This window comes from Diadema antillarum, unplaced genomic scaffold, assembly GCF_040938485.1.
Source record: "Diadema antillarum isolate AM-2024a unplaced genomic scaffold, OU_Dant_1.0 scf00000055, whole genome shotgun sequence".
Taxonomy (NCBI): Eukaryota; Metazoa; Echinodermata; class Echinoidea; order Diadematoida; family Diadematidae; genus Diadema; species Diadema antillarum.
The window spans coordinates 1739425-1756786 of NW_027270944.1; the positions used below are offsets into that span (position 1 = coordinate 1739425).

The 17362-nt window shown below is 37.3% G+C and overlaps 1 protein-coding gene across 1 annotated transcript; it reads left to right on the forward strand.

The window, feature by feature from the left end:
* The first annotated feature begins 3540 nt into the window (after positions 1 to 3540).
* LOC139715784 (long-chain-fatty-acid--CoA ligase 1-like) lies at positions 3541 to 14279 on the forward strand. The gene is made up of 5 exons (XM_071627324.1): positions 3541 to 3731; positions 5989 to 6103; positions 6647 to 6711; positions 13342 to 13443; positions 14018 to 14279. Exons 1-5 carry the CDS (start codon positions 3567 to 3569, stop codon positions 14225 to 14227), a joined length of 657 nt encoding a protein of 218 aa, XP_071483425.1. The 5' UTR covers positions 3541 to 3566; the 3' UTR covers positions 14228 to 14279.
* Positions 14280 to 17362: the final 3083 nt, after the last annotated feature.

Sequence of the window (17362 nt, forward strand, 5' to 3'; positions counted from 1 at the left end):
GATTCCAAATGATTGTATCTTATGAATGAATTTATCATGGAAACATCTCAACAGAAGAATTTCATGAATTTGAGACATCAGTACCGGCTGCATGCTATAAGGATTAGAACCAACACACTTGTTGCCAGGGGGAAGCTCGGTGGTTTAGTGGAGATGTCTCCTGTCCGGAGATCAGGAGATCGTAGGTTCAAATCCTGCTCGAGTATGTACGCCCATGGATGATTCTTTATCGTGGCTACCACTAAAACACTGATCAATTCAGTGCTTATTTACGTCTATGTAGGGCAATGTGTCGATCAGTTGCAGTGTACTAGTTGTCTTCAAACTATAAAGCCTAATGGCAAATTTGTTGAAATTCCTCCACAGGGCATCACAAGCTCATTTAATATACAAAGGGGATATAATTAATCTGCCCTTTTGATGGTGTAGAATTACCTTCTTTATTCCCATTTGACTTTTCCTTCTTCTTACCCTTGCTGATCTTACAAATCTGTATGTAATGCCTGCTGACTGTAGGATTGTCACAGTTTTAGAGAGTCTTTTTGATGTGGGAAGTTTTTCTTCATCTACTTCGGACTCAGTTATACCTATGGAACAGAGTTTGGACAACTCCTAACTTGTTGCTTTGAAGTGGATGATTTGATTCAGCATTGAAGTAGTGGTCATTGTGAGTTGGTTTGTGATAGATCTGGATGCATACTAGGTACCATCTGACTGTATCATAGCCAGCCTATCAATGAAAGCTTTTGTTAAAGGACAAGTCCACCTTCATTTATACATTAGGATTGAGAGAATGCAGCAATATTAGTAGAACACATCAGTGAAAGTTTGAGGAAAATCAGACAATCCGTTCAAAAGTTATGAATATTTTAAGTATCTGCGCAGTCACTGTTGGAAGAGAAGACTACTACAGTGTGTGATGTCACATGCATACAACTATATAAGGAAAATAAAAAGAGAATTTCACAAAACTTCAGTTTTTTAATAAAGTGCACATTTCTTCCATTTGCTACTGACGTATGATAAGGGTAATATTATTCCCCCTGCCTTCTGAAAGAGAGAAGTCAAGTGTTCTTTTGTTATGCGAGAAAAATGGAAATATGTTGAATTTTCTTTATTCTTTCTTTATATCGTTGTACTCATGTGACATCACAAGCTTACGTAGTCTTTTCATCCAGCCGTAACTGAGCAGAAACTTTAAAAATTCATAACTTTTGAACAGATTGTCCGATTTTCCTCAAACTCTCACTGATGTGTTCTACTAATATTGCTGCATTCACTCAACCCACATGTCTATGAAGGTGAACTTGTCCTTTAAAGGGGAAGGCTAGTAACTGATCAGTGGGAATCAGTGGAAATGTTGGGAGATGATTGTTCCAATCCTTATGGGATTCATTCAAGAGTTCATTGTATATCTATTGTTGTGTGAAAATGATTTGCTTCAGAACGGTCTCATATTCAAGTAATGTGCAGATTAATGCTCCGTCACTGACCAGGGACGCTAACCTGGAAGCATTAAACTGCACATTACTTGAATATAAGACCATTCTGAAGCAAATCATTTTCACACAATAATAGATATACAATGAACTCTTGAATGAATCCCATAAGGATTGGAACAATCATCTCCCAGCATTTCCACTGATTCCCACTGATCAGTTACTAGCCTTCCCCTTTAAGGATCTGTCACTAGCTCTCAGACAGAGGACATCAAGTTCTCAACAGATCATAATGACATGGGATTGTGGCAGCATTGTAGAGTTCTAAGCTTAACAGTCAAACCTGTCTATAGCAGCCACCCAAGGGAGACGAAAAAGGTTGCAGTTACAGACAGGTGGCCACTATAGACAGGTTCTTAAATATGCTTTTTCTCTCAGAGAGAATTGATTTTTAGTGTGATAGTATTCCATGCTAAGAGTGTTTTTAATTGCCATGATGTGTTTTACTGATCTTCATTTCTCTTAATGAAAATAAAATATCCTTGATTTCTCACTGAGATACGGAGTGAATAATACTCGCCCTGCCTCCTGCAATTTTGAGATAGGAGACAAAGATTTTATGAAAGATTTTTTTTTAATTAAAAAAAAAATCTTTCATAAAATCTTTGTCTCCTATGCAAAGTCTGCAGTTTCTTTTATTTCATTCTACTATAGTGACAGCACATATTATTGTAGAATGCCGATCTTGGAAGGGTTGCCCGTAGAATTAACCAAAACTTGTAACTTTGCAATAGAATGTATAAGCTCATACATGTAAACTTTTGAACGGATTGCCTAATTTTCCTCAAAGTTTCAATGAATCTTTCTTCATTCCTTCTGTACTCGCTTGAATCCACATGATTACACATTGAGGAAACTTCATGCTTTAGATAAGGCATTACCACTGATTTGTTATTCAATGGAAAAAAAAAACATTTTTCACTATTTTACCCAAGCATATTAGTGAATTTGTCTTCTTTGATATCAATCTAGACATACCTTCTACTGTATTGCAGAAAGTAACGCACTTTGCTTCTAAACTAGTTCAGTTCCTGCCTGTGCATATTTGTAGTATGATAACTTTTGGAGAACAGGGTTAAGAATTTGCAGGTACATGTAAGAGGATCAACCAGTTTCCTTGATGCCAGTTTCACAGGTAGGATAGGACAAGAATGGGGCTACACATACTTAGATGCATTGATGAAGAAGTGCAATAAATCCTTAAAGTGCTGTGGCCATGTTTATCAGCAGTAAAGTGGAGTGCAAGTAATGAGCATGCCATGGTTGGAGGAAGTGGCTTTGTTTTTAGGTAAGAAAGCATAAAAATTAGGGGGAAAAAATTATCAGGGTGGGGGGAGGTAACATTGGCCCTTCATTCTACACCCCCTCCCCCCCCCCCAAAAAAAAAAAAAAAAATGTTCCACAGTCCCTGCATTAGGTCGTAGTCCATGCCTATAAGATTGATCTTGGTAGATTTACTGTACACAGATCACTCAGAGTCAATATTTTCGCGTGTCTTTAATTTCGCAAATAGCACCTGACTCGTGAAATTTGCGAAAATAAAAACCTCGCGAAATATTTAGCGTATACAGTAATACATGACTTGGTTACATTGATTATTTCTGTCAACTGTTTTGACTTTTCCTGTTAAAGTTAACTGCTGTTAATTATCCTTCTTAAAGCCCTTAAATTATCGGGCACTGGGAGATTAAAACCTTTACACTGGCTGAGAAACTCAGTGGACACAGTATTAAAAGGGTTAATTGTGTCTGATCATGTATGATCAGAGGTATTTAGATTCTTCAATTTGAAAAGACTTAAAGTTCATGCTTGGCACCATAATCTACTGTAATTTACATGTATGTCTCGACAATACGGAGTGCGGAGTAATGATTCTGTTGTAGATATGGTATCTCACTCAATGCAAATAATCAATATTAGCACTTAATTTGCATACATATCTTTGTACAAGTGTGCGTTTCATAGTCCCCTAATCTGTTGTTGTTGTTTTTTCTCTCTGTCTCACTGTCTTTTTTAAAGATATTTTTTGGGTTATCTCGTCTCCTGGAGTGACCTGTGTCGTCCATCATGCCTTGGGATAGCACAGTGCTAGAGGTGCTACGGGAACCAGCAGTGTATGGTACGCTGGGTGCCGTCCTGGTAGCAGTATCCCTAGAGCTCTTGCGCCGAAGACTCCAAGGAGACGACATGGCATCACCAGTTGATCTCAAGAAGCAGTCCATTGTACTGCCGGTAAGACTTGAGTTTATCTCTTTTGGTCTGTTTAGTCATTTGGTTTGATTTGATTTGATTTATTCTTTATATTGATTCATTGCTTTGTAGCATCGATTTAACATTCATAAACTACACCTACTTCTATCTATTATGTGACGTACTGGAGCCCAACCAAACCTTTTATGTGTAACAGGCATTTTCCATTGTCTTCCTATTGTTGTATGATGCAAAACCCATCAAGTTATGGGTGGGCTGTAAAATCTCAGCCATCATGAATAGACTGGTTGTGCTGTAATCTCACCATAATTAAAATGTATGTGCCAACTGGAAAGTCCTAAATCAACAAATCATGGACACAAGTGTACACATGTCAACGCATGTATGTCCTGATCGCCTTGCTCAGTTCTGCACTGATGGACACTTTTTATTTGTGGAAATACTCACATGACATAGGTAGATACAATTTATGTATCTACCTATGTCATACAATGCTCACGATACTGTCATAAATACCTCGACTTACAGTGCTGTGTAGTGTCACCTTGTGTACAGTTTAATACACATTGCAGTCACAGCTGCCAAATTTTAGCATAATTGCATATTATCCCAATGCTAATTCATCCTTGTTATAGGACATTTTACATAATGAAGGGACTGCAAATGTAACAGATTTGGTATGTATTTTCCTGATTGATGTTATTATGATTTTGGACAGTACTTCAGATAGAGACCGTTTTGATTTTCAAACTATGCCCATGATTACTTGTTTTCGTATGTGGACTAATAATGTCCGGTGCTGTGGCGTTACCAGTGCTGATGAGCTGCACATATATATATACTGTAAAACATGATATATTCGCAGCACGGCCTTTTTCGTGGCAAGAAATTTTCGCGAATTGCCTCTGGCGTTCAATGCATATAGTGTAGATAAGAAATTTCGCGTGCATTTTAATTTCGCGAATTTTGGCGCTCGCGAAATTCGCGAAATTAAAATGCACGCCAACATTTCTCGTTTTACAGTATACATGTATTGCCCTACACATGTTTAATGCTACTTTGGTGGCAGGGCATTGGCATATGACATGGTATGGTACCATAATCAGATGAGAAAATGTGACATGTTTGCATTCATTTAAGATTTAACATTTTCAACCAAATCTTCTTGCATATAGCATTACAAATTACTTTTATTTTTTTTTTTTAATTTATATATCTATTCATTGTTTTTATATATTGTTATTTATCTATTTTTTTTTTTTTGGGGGGGGAGGGGGCAACCCAGTGTACTAAAGGAAAATTGATAATTCAGCAGGGCTGCACACTAAGACATTTTTCTACTGGTCCAACCTGTCTGTTTCCCCAGTAGGTACCCGGTTTTTCTGTGTTTTTACTGGTCCATTCCTAAAGAAGTTACTGGTCTGACAGTTAGTTTTTACTGGTTTGGGACCGTCACACCAGTGTCAGTGTGCAGCATTGAATTCAGCATAATGGCAAATTTTTAGTCAATAAACCAGAGTACCATATACCACATCATACTGCAAAATTTTGTATAAACACATTGGTTTTGATGATTCGTAGATGCTTTGTAGATGAGGCAAGTAAATGTTTGGCTGGCCATGTAACCAAATCAGTATCTATTCTATTTGTTTATCTATCTATCTATCTATCTATCTATCTATCTATCTATCTGTCTGTCTATCTATTTATCTATCTATCTACCTATCTATATCTCTATCTATCTATCTACATATCTCTATCTATCTATCTATCTATCTATCTATCTATCTATCTATCTGTTTATCTATCTATCTACCTATCTATCAATCTATCTATCTATTCATCTATCTATCTATCTATCTATTTCTATCTATCTATCTATCTATCTATCTATCTGTCTGTCTATCTATCTATCTATCTATCTATCTATCAATCTATCTATCCATCTATCAATCTCTATCTATCTATCTGTCTGTCTATCTATCTATTTATCTATCTATCTATCTTTTTATCTATCTATCTATCTATTTATCTATTTATTTATCTATCTATCTATATATATATTTATTTATCTATCTATCTATCTATCTATCTCTATCTATCTCTATCTCTATCTATCTATCTATCTATCTATCTATCTATCTATCTATCTATCTATCTATCTATCTCTATCTATTTATCTCTATCTGTTTGTCTGCTTTTCTGTTTGTCTTTTTATCTTGCATTTTTCTCATTTTAATGTGTAGTAATATCCTCTGCATGATTCTTTTATATATAGGGGGAGGAAAGGATACATGTATCTGCTTTTACACCAGATAGAAAATTCATCAGATGTATTTCAGAAGACAGAACAACTGTGTATGAAGCCTTCATTAAGGGCAAGTCCTTTGATGGTAAGTTTAGTGCAGATAGTATGTGTTTTATCACAGCTTTGTGACATTAATATATCTTTAGGAACAATACTCAATTTTTTTTTTTCACAAGAATATACAGTATGCACTGTCTGTGTGGGATATTTCAAAAAAAGTTTAATGCAGTTGGTATGTTTTATCTTAGCTTTGTGGCATTATTATAGTTGGCACAATTTAGGTGTATTCCAAATACTGTTGACATATTCTGAGCTGTGAAATTTTAGTATTATGTATATAATGAAGAGCCGGATTCTGAAGTCAGACTGTAGGAGTGAAACAAAAAATATTGCAATTTGCTCAATAATGTTTAAAGTGCAAAGTAAGTTGCGTGTGTGCTCTCAACTAGTCTCAATCATACCCAATTTGAATAAAGTCGTGGGAATATGGATGTCATGACGACCCCCTCTCTCACCTACAGTGTATATTTTATTTATATATATATATACACACACAATATGTTGTGCACTGTTGAATGCAAGTGGGAGGTCTTGTGAAATTGATAATTTAATCAATGTTTTATTACAGGTAATGCAGACTGCCTAGGATCATGTATGCAGAGTGGTACAGTGGAGTACCTCAGCTTCAATCAGGTGAGTCACGCCCGTGTGATTTCTAAATAGATTAGCGGCCATCACCTGCGCAAGAATGGAAGAGCACTCAATTTGGGCTATTGTGCAGAAACTGTGTGAACGTGTCTGTCTGTCTGTCTGTCTGTCTGTCTGTCTGTCTGTCTGTCGTACTGTATCTGTGACTGCATTTGCCTGTGTGATTGTGTTTGTTTGTTTGTGTGTGTGTGCATGAAGACCATCCTTTTATACAGAGAGAGATATAGCAAGGTAGAGATTCTCTGAACCATACATACAAGGCAGAGATGACTATCAGGCAGGATCTGGGATGAGACAGGGTGATGATTAAAAGGTTTAAGAAGCTGCACTGAAAGAAAGAATAAAAATAAGGTAATTTCATTATGAAACTGAAATCTTTTTCAGAAAACGATGAAATAGATATGTGGGAGTCATTATCAAAATGGTTTTTATGTGGAGCTCAAGATAGCTTTCATGGTCTTGCAGCTTCAATATCACTCATATCGCATCACATCACATGTTTTTGATTTCCACACCAAAACAGCATTGAGATATTACTGGAAAGAGCTTTTACTTGTAGATATATGTGAGGTCATTTATAATTTTTATGAGCAGATATTCTGTGTGGACTTGGTCAAGGATATAATTCCATTTCAAGAAACGGTTAGAATATATGAAATTTCAGTGTCGGGGAATAATTTAATGCTATCACAGCATCAAATACAGGCTACCCCTGACCACCACTGACCCAGACATGAGAAGTTTACTATTTGCTTCATTCAATATATTTCTATATAGAGAGCTATTTATGATATATATATATATATATATATATATATTGTGTGTGTGTGTAATCAAAAATAGAAATGTACTTTGAATCTTTGGGACCTCTCATAAACATTAAATATCTTATCAATTAATAGTTCACTAATGTATCAGATAGTAGGTCTGTTCACCTCCTCCCCTCAGAACTCAAATTCATCTTGACATTAGACAAGTTCTCTGTTAATACTGTACAGTCCATGTATGATTTTGATAACGTATCTCAATATTCTATCATAGTTGATTTCCTCCTTTGTGCCAACAGCCAGTCTTGATGATGGGAGTATACCTTCTTTTCAGAATTTGATGGATTTATGATACTGTATATATATATATATGCCATATATTTAGTGAGTCTAAATTCACGCGAATTAGGACTTCTCAAAAATTCACCAAGATTCGCGAAATTAAAAATGCACATGAAAGTTCTAGCTTACACTATATGCATTAAATGCGAGTGGCAATTCATGTTAATTTCATGCAGCGAGAAGGGCCATTAACTCCAACTCACAAAATTTTCATGCTATGAATACATTGTGTTTGACTGTGTTTTACTTAGCTGAGAATGTGTCATACCTACACAGATACGTAAAGGTATAACCTTGTTCAGATAATCACACAGTGAAATTAAATATCACATGGTGTATCTCTCTATGACTGGACATCAGTAAAAACTTTACGCTATTTCACATTGTGAGATAAAAACAGGAAATTCCTCTCTGCACTAGATAGGAAATGCCTCTTCTCTCTCTGTGATATTACAGAATGAGACATTCACCATTTTGTCAGTTCAGTGATCCTGCAACAGTGTGCACTCCAGAAAAAGGAAGCCACTATTCACACTGACTGCAGACTCACATTCATTAGTATTATAGAGTTGCAAGTTGTCATGAAAATCAGATAGTTTTTTCGATGAAAGGTACATCAGGTAATAATTGCTCACAGTGAATCTCCACATTTTTTCCTGTTATTTTGATTAGCAAGAGAACCAACACTCCTTTACAAATGTCATTCGAACTTAATTGACTGTTGGACCAAAGTATGATTTTATCTTCTGTATTGTGTGCCATATTCTATGAATGTAAAATAAGAAAATCCTACACATTTTACTGTCTAGTACCATACCATTCATTCTCATTCTGCATAGTGTGTGGTCTTACCTTTTCATATTTCACAAGTTCTATATGTCAATGACAGACCTCCCTTCCAATAATAATGATAATAATGAATAAATAAATAAGTAAAAATAAACGGGACACAATGTAGAGATTGTGGAGAATGTGATATTCTGCAAAGATTTGTCAGTGGGTGAAATGTTGGTGTTATTGATATTTTGTGTATTTTTATAGGTTTTGTGTGTATTGCTTCCAAAGACTCTAGATTCTCCAGGCTCTCTAATGCTCTCCTCTTGGGTGGCTACATTCTTACCCGTCTTCTAGGACAATGGAAATTATATCCTGCCATGCAATTAAAACTATTTTCTGCTACCTGTATATTGGTAAATACAGACTGAGATAACAGATTCAAGATCTCTGTGAATCTCCAAGTATAATTCTTAGGGGTAAATTAAAATAACCTCTTCTTTTTTTTTTCATCTTTTTTCAAATGCTGATATGTTGCTTTAATTTCACTGATTTCAATCAGAGCAGTGATGCAATTCTCCCCAGTGAGATCCAGTGCTTTATAACATGGCAATTGCAGCTAACCCTGCCGCTGCATGATTGATTGTCAAAGACAGTGTTCACAAGGTCACTGGTTTGGATTGTTCCAAAGAGGACATCCTTGTATTGAGGAAATGATCTATCAATGCCATGTTAATTTGGAGCATTTTGTTCAGTTCGTATATATGCAAGTTATATAGAAGTACATGTATGTATGCAAAGAGTATGCAGTCAAGCCTGTTGTAGTGGCCACCTGCCTGCAGCAGCCACATGCTTCATGCACAGCCTTCCTTTGTAGTAGGTCATACTGTATTTCACTGTGAAGAGGAGTCACTGACTAACCATCTGTTGGTGTACACTGCTTTTTGCTAGAATTTCTGCAATGCACCATTAAACAGCCTATTAAGCACATCAAATATTTAACATAATGCAAAAGAGGTCAAGAACAATACACTAGGTCATTGTTATAAGATATATATATATATATATATATATATATACATATATATATACAGTCAAACTCGGATACCTCGACGTCGGATAAGCCGAATATCACTTACCTCGGGGGCAAAATGAAAGTCCCGATTGTTCCGATGGAGTTTCCGTGTATTAAAATTCGCGTAGCTCGAAAAATATAACTCGAAGTTCGGTTACCTCGAAGGGAAATCTAATGTCCCGATCTTTATCAACTTATTGTTTTTCCCAGCATGTTGCTCGAATCGAAATTGCAAACATCACTCAGCATCTCCGATTAAGCGCGCGTGGACAGCGAAGACATGTCACAAATGTTTTCACACTCGATTGTAAATATTCTGAGACCCAGAACAATCGCGCGCCCAAGAAGAAATACCCGATACACAGCTGACAAGGAAAATCCCCAACACCTACCAACACACGTACATGGTATGCACATAGCACCCGTGCCAATGGAGTGCTTTACGATAGCACTACGCGCTGCCCCATCATTTGCTTTTCTTTAACCACTGTGTTTTGATTTTTGATCGAGACAGTCATACCGTGCGCGTAGATTTCTCAACCGTCGGGGCGCACCTGCTTACGTTGACAGTTATATCTTTGCCATTAATCACGCTCCACTGTCAAAACATCAATCTCCCTCGTAGTGCCTTTTTTTAAACCATTTTTTTTTTGCCTTTCACGAAGTTTACTTCCCCGAGAACGCAAGCACTGAAACTTTTTTTTTTCCAGCAATGCGATTATGAAAATCTGGAAGTATAGGCCGATCACAATGAAGAATAGAATACACAGGGCTCCGCACTAAGTTTTATCGGGCCACCAATATCATTGATTTTTATTTTCTGGTGGTCGAAAGTAAAATCTGGTAACAAAAAAAAAAAAATCAGGAAAAACATTAGAAAAACTAAATCGGTCCTACTAAACATAGACAAATTAATATTAAGCATTATTGAAGTGATACAGATGCCCATGTCTAAAACAAATGAATAGAAAATTCAATCATCTTACTCTGTGTTTAAAGATTTGACAAATGGGCGTAGAGATTATTTAAAAAGTTGATGCCCATTATATTGAGGAGGTCAAAACTTACGTTTGAAATGAGAAAATGGGAGCATTTGCCGACATTTGTTAGCATCCGACATTCGTTTTAGCATTGTAAAAAGCCGAAAGTTACCGTTATTCATTTTTAAATGTAAAAGCAAACAACCGACATTCATTTTAGAATCTTACGGAGCTGAATACTATCCTAATCCATCTCCAAACGTGAAAGCAAACATCCGCTATTTGTTTTAGCATCTAACTGAGCGGATTAATACCATTAATCATTTCCAAATGTTAAAGCAACAATCTGTTATTTATTTTTGCATCGTACGGAGCAGAATATTACCGTTATTCATTTCAAACATCCGACATTTATTTCATTATTGAACGGAGCCGAATGTTACTGCTGTCCACTTCCGAAAGTGAAATAAATCATCTGACAATTATTTTATCATCGCACGGAGCCGAATGTTACTGTTTTTCATTTTTGAACGTCAAGGCAGACATCAGACATTTTGGACCATGAAACGTATAGCTGAATGTTACTGATATTTATTCCGAAATGTACCGTAGCAAATATCCAATATTTTTTATCATCGTATGGGGCAGAATGTTACTGCTGTTCACTTCCAAACATGCCAAACGTAAAAGCAATCATTCGACATGTATTTTAGCATCTTCCGGAGCTGAATGCTATTGACATTTACTTTCGAACGTAAAAGCACACATCCGGCATTTATTTTATCAGCGTACGGAGTTGAATATTATTGTTATTCACTTCAGAACATCAAAGCAAACATTCGACATTTATTTTAGCATCTTCCGGAGCTAAATGTTATTCCAATTTACTTTCGAACGTAAAAGCAAACATCCAGCATTTATTTCATCATTGTCAGGAGTTGAATATTATTGTTACTCTTTTCCGAACGTCAAAGCAAACATCAAACATTAATTTTACCATTAAACGCAGCTGAATGTTACTGTTATTCATTTCGAAATTTAAAAGCAAACATCAGACAGTTATTTTAGCATCATATGGACATGATGGAGCAGAATATTACTGCTATTTTCTTCCGAACATAAAAACGATCATCTGACATCTATTTTAGCATCTTCCGGAGCCGAATGCTATTGCTATTTACTTTCGAAAGTATAAGGAAACATCCGACATTTATTTAACCATCGTACGGAGTTGAATGTTATTGTTTTTCATTTCCGAACGTCATAGCAAAAATTCGAGATTTATTTCAGCGTCTTCCGGAGCCGAATGTTATCCTTATTCATTTCCGAACGCAAAATTAAATATCTAACATTAGTTTTAGCACCATACGGAGCTGAGTCTTATCGTTATTCATTTCCAAAAGTATGAGCAAACATCCGACATTTATTTTAGTATCATACAGAGTCGAATATTACCGTCATTCATTTCCACAATTAAACGCAAACCCCTGACATTTATTTTAGCATCTTACGTAGCCGATTGTTACCGCTGTTCATTTTCAAAAGTAAAGGCAAACATCCGATTTTTTTTTTTTTTTGGTGGCGTGATCGGGCCATCAAAATCTTTATTTCTGAAATTTTGATTTCATTTCCGATTTTCACTCAATTCATTCATATAAAAGTTGATTCAATTCAAATTGACAAGCATGCAAACAATCAGTAGGCACTATAACAGACACCATGTTGAACATCGATAAACGTCGAACATCGATAAACATCGGATAAGTCGAAGAAAATTCGACGTACGCGTACCTCGAAATTCGCGTACGTCGAACCATTTTCTTCAGTCCCGACGAATTTGAGGTATCCGAGTTTGACTGTATATATATATATATATATATATATATACACAAGATATTGCTTTTGATGCATTCATTTGTTTCTGAGATCTGCACAATTATTGTATGACAATGAGTAACATCTAGCATGGCTATTCACATTCATTTGTGTGTGTCCATGGGAGATGTGTCCGTGAAAAAGCTTTACAAAGTTGTATGGTTCAAATTGGCTACCAGTTTGTCTATAGTGATCATTTGTCTATAAAGTCCATCTCTGTTTCTCTCATGGCTGCTATGATGCAGTTATGAGTGTATCATTATCTTTAGTTATGATGCACAGAGCGAGTTAATTATTATCAATTATGAGGTCTTTGGCAATCTCCTAATCTGCCACATATGGCAACAAAAAGTCATCTTATTGTGACCTGTCAGCCTCACTACCCAAGTGTATCAACATGTTTTGTGTGTTGATCACTCCCTCTTGACGATCTCCTTACTCTGTTCGAGAGAAGTGAAGCGGGTTCTTTTACATGCATAAGGTGAGACTCTCCCACACGTGGGACTGACAGCTTGAAGTCTCCTCCGAAAGATCTTGAAGAGTCTTGCCAAGGGCACTACTGCAGGTTGGGTCTCGAACCTTGTGCATGCATAAAAACTCGCAGTCTTATCATCTGCGAGGTCTTAAACCAATAAGCTACGATGGCTAATTCTAGACCCTGTAAAATATTCCTTAGTCACCTCAGGTAATCCGTTTATTATCAGATATATTTCATAAGTCATTAAATGTTGATATGAATGAATACAAATTTGACAGTAATGTTTCATTCCATGATTCTGCATATCCTCTTCCAACTCTGCAGGTTGAAGTTGCTGCAAAGGAAATAGGATCAGGGCTCATACACCTGGGACTGAAACCCAAATCAGATTCACTGCTTGGCATCTATGCACAGAACAGACTTGAGGTAATGACAAGTAGTTTGAGATTTATGTGCTTGTTTGTATGGTTTGTTTGTTTGTTTCTTAGGGGGAGGAACAAAGGATGAGCTTGGATGCCCACAGTTCCTAAAGCTCACTGGGAAGGATTGTGGTACTAATGTAATTTTTACATCATAGAGGCACTAGTGTAGATGAAATATTTTCAAGAGAGAATGGAGATTTTTATAGCTGAGATTTTTTATCATACAAATCAAGCGCAGGTGATATCCATCATGATTGTACCATAGTTGAAAGTGTTACCTGACATCTCTTTTTATGTTTAACATTTCAACTGAAAGTCACAGAGCCCCAGAGCATACTGTTGGGAGTACATAATCACCATACAAAGAGAAATTAAACCCACCAACAACAAGTCATGCAAAGCCTACAAATTGATAATGAGAATAACAGAGTATCCACATGTAGTAAATATGGGTGCATGATACAAGAAGAATGTGTGAATTTATCACTGTTGGAGGTAGCATGTAATCTTGCCTGGCGGTTTTTGGTACTTACTAATATCAGTGAAAGTGAACCAACGAGAACTGTTTTCTGTTTCAGTGGGGTTTGACTGATGTGGCGTGTGTCACCTACACCATCACTAATGTCCCTCTCTATGACACCCTTGGGCCAGATGTCTGCTCATTTGTCATCAATGAAGGTGAATATCCAGATCAAATTTCTTTTGCAGTCTCTGTAGCTTGTATACCAGTATATGTTAACACTAACCCCCTGTTCAGACGCAAGCCAGTTTATACCAAGACTCGATAAAGAAACGACATATAAAGAATCATCGTATAGCCAACAGACTGTTCAGACGTGGTTCAGATGCTAATCTGAACTATTTTGGAATATGTCGTATAGATGTGCAGTTTCTCACTGCGCATGTTGTTATGGTCATGACGTGAACTCTAGCGAGAGGAATAGGGTCACCTTTCGCGCAAGCTCATGTTAAGCCCCGCCCAGTTATACCATTCTATGGTCGCCATATGTTCAGACGCACAGTGGACACGAGGGAATGCTCATTTTTTATTGAGTTCTAGTGCGAAACGATGCTCTGACCGTCGTTTTGTGATACGTCGTTTATTTATACGTCGTTTCATTATACGTTGTTTCGTTAGTCAGAGTTCAGACGTAGAGATTCATCGTATAGCTATACTGTTTTGGTATAGCTATACCCTTATAGTATAAATTTCTTGCTCTGAACACCCTGGATAACAAAGTGCTCAGAAAGGCTTAGAATTCATCTTCCACCATTTGGAATTTACTTGCAATGTATCGAAAGGTTCACAGGAAACTTGTCTGGCTGGTGCAATTTGCAAAGATAATGAGTTGTTTGGAAGTATTTTGAGATCAAAAGCGTTAAATTATTTTGATCATAGTGCACCGCTTTTATTCCTGAAACACCCTCCCAGTACAGAAGTGTATGGGTAGAATGTTATTAGTATGTGATAATTTAATCATGCCCTAGCAGTGGTATTCAATGGCATGCTGGATTGCAGCTAACGAGTTGCATGTGATTCAATTCACTCTTCGGTGCAATGGATCCTGCTATGGCCTGATATATTGTAATCAATGTAATTGAATATAAAACATCACGCAGCAACCACGATCAGGTATGCTCTTAGATTGCAATATTTTTTTATGTACAGGTGTACCATTTTTGGAAATTCAAGCTGTATGTCACACTTTCATCATCACCCAACTGAAATATTTTGCACATGTTTAGTTCATGTCTCGTACATTATTTCATAAAATAACAACTACTAGATCGGACAACATCTTGGGTATGTAAATTAGGGTCAAAGGTCATAAATGTTTCATCTTGTATCTTAGTGAATACCTGTCCTATCTTTCCCATATTTTCCACACGTATAGACGATGTCGCGAGAATCATTTCACAAAATAACCACTATTTCATCAGATGCAATCTTGGGAGTGCAAAGGTGGGTCAAAGGTCATATGTATTCATTGCTGTATCTTCGTTATTCAGTGTATACAGAATTTGGTACCAAAGATGGCAGATATGACTCCCTTTTCTAAATGAGAATGCAAACATCACACGGCCAATGTCTCTAAACACAGATGAAACTTGTATGGTCATGCCTATTGCGATCAGGACTCGAATCATTGATAAAAAAAAATCGGATCACCTTAATTTGTCAGTGATGACAAATTACAATCTCTAGTTTAATGTTGATATTGAAATTTCACCCAATGAAAGATGAATAAATAAAGTTTATCTCCTCCAAAAATCAATATTCACATATAGTGAGGAAAATTTGTAATTGAAGGATGAAAACGCGAATCCAAAGTGTATTTTTTGAATCTCCGTGTCATAGTTTCTTTCAAGGCGTTCTTATTCAACGAAACACAGGGACGGACTGTGTGTGTGTCTGCAATGCGCTATGCATGAATCGCGTTAACACAGTGCACGCACGTACCGTGCGTACGTGAGCGCTGTTACCGCTGAGCTTCAACGTCTGTGGGAATTGTGGTAGCCTGTCATGCTTTTGCCGATATTTCTATCAACAATTCAGTTATTTTTTCGTCAAATGATCAAGAATTGGTGAGAACTGGTATTGAACTTAGATAGTCCGGTCCCCTAAACTCCTGGTTTGCCCGTATTTCTGTGGAATGTCCGAATGAAAAGAGCAAGAGAGGACCGCCACCGTAGGTGTTCTAATAGGTTGCATGACGCTGGAGCTCTCGCACAGCCGTCGAACGTCAACTGCGGACCGCCGGAGCTCCGGGGTTCTTTCTTTTGCTACATGACCATCAGTGTCCTCATACTTTCTTGCTATCTTGCGATCATGCTCACTGGGTTAAAAGTTACAAGCCTCATGCAACCACAAGGTTACCTCATCTAGATCATCGCAACATCACACGTACACTATCACGGTAATGAACCAGGGAACTATATTGCGACGTCCACCCTCACTTTGTCTCTAGAAATGTTTGATCAACACGTCACAATCACATATGCTTTTAAATGCTTTTAACTAAAATAGTTGAAATTGAAATAGAGTTAATAGATGATAATTACCTCTCACTATTAGTCTTGTCTTGTGAAGGTTTTTGTTGTTCTTCAAACTTGCATGTCTCTTCCTCGAGCTCTAACTTCGATCAAAACATAGGTCTGCACGACCATGCTCCGCCTTCCAACAACCAAGGAGCTTGTGTTTGAAGCTCCTTGCAACAACACAATGTCGATGTGCATGGTCAATTCACTTGCTGTTTTGTTTTTTCTGCCATGGGGGTCGCGAAAGGTAAGTGATTGGGGATTTTGCTTATCAGCATCATCACTGATCACGGGTACGCAGCAACAGAACGATGGAGGAGAGAGGGGGAGAGAGGGGGAGAGAGAGGAGCGCTAAAAATAGCTACACACAACGATCCGTCCTCCAACTCGATGCGGATGACCCTCCGTGTGTGTACGCTCGCGTGTGTGTACGTGTTTCTCTCTCTCCCTCTCGGTGAATTATTCTCATAGCGACTGGAAAAAGAACATCTGTAACGGTTCGCTCTGACCATATCGCGTCGCTCCGTTACGTAACATCTACTCGCGGTTCAATGTTCCCTCTTTTGGGGGATTTCAATCTTCCCTCAAAATAGGTAGTCTCCCTGACTGGTAACTGCCAGCAGTTTTCACCTGGTGCGCCCCCCTTGATTTCCAAAGCGAAAAAATACAGCCACAAAGGACAGTTTTTTGGGAATGTAAAATATCAAAATTTTCAACCTTCTTAATGGAAAATAGTCCAAATATCGCCAGAACTATGCACCAATCGTTGTACTGCAATCTTAAACATGCAAAAGCTCCGCTATACAGGATCCCTTTCGATAGACTTTGTACACTTTTGAGATTGACGTATATTTATGGGGGGGGGGGATGGTTCCCCCATAAAA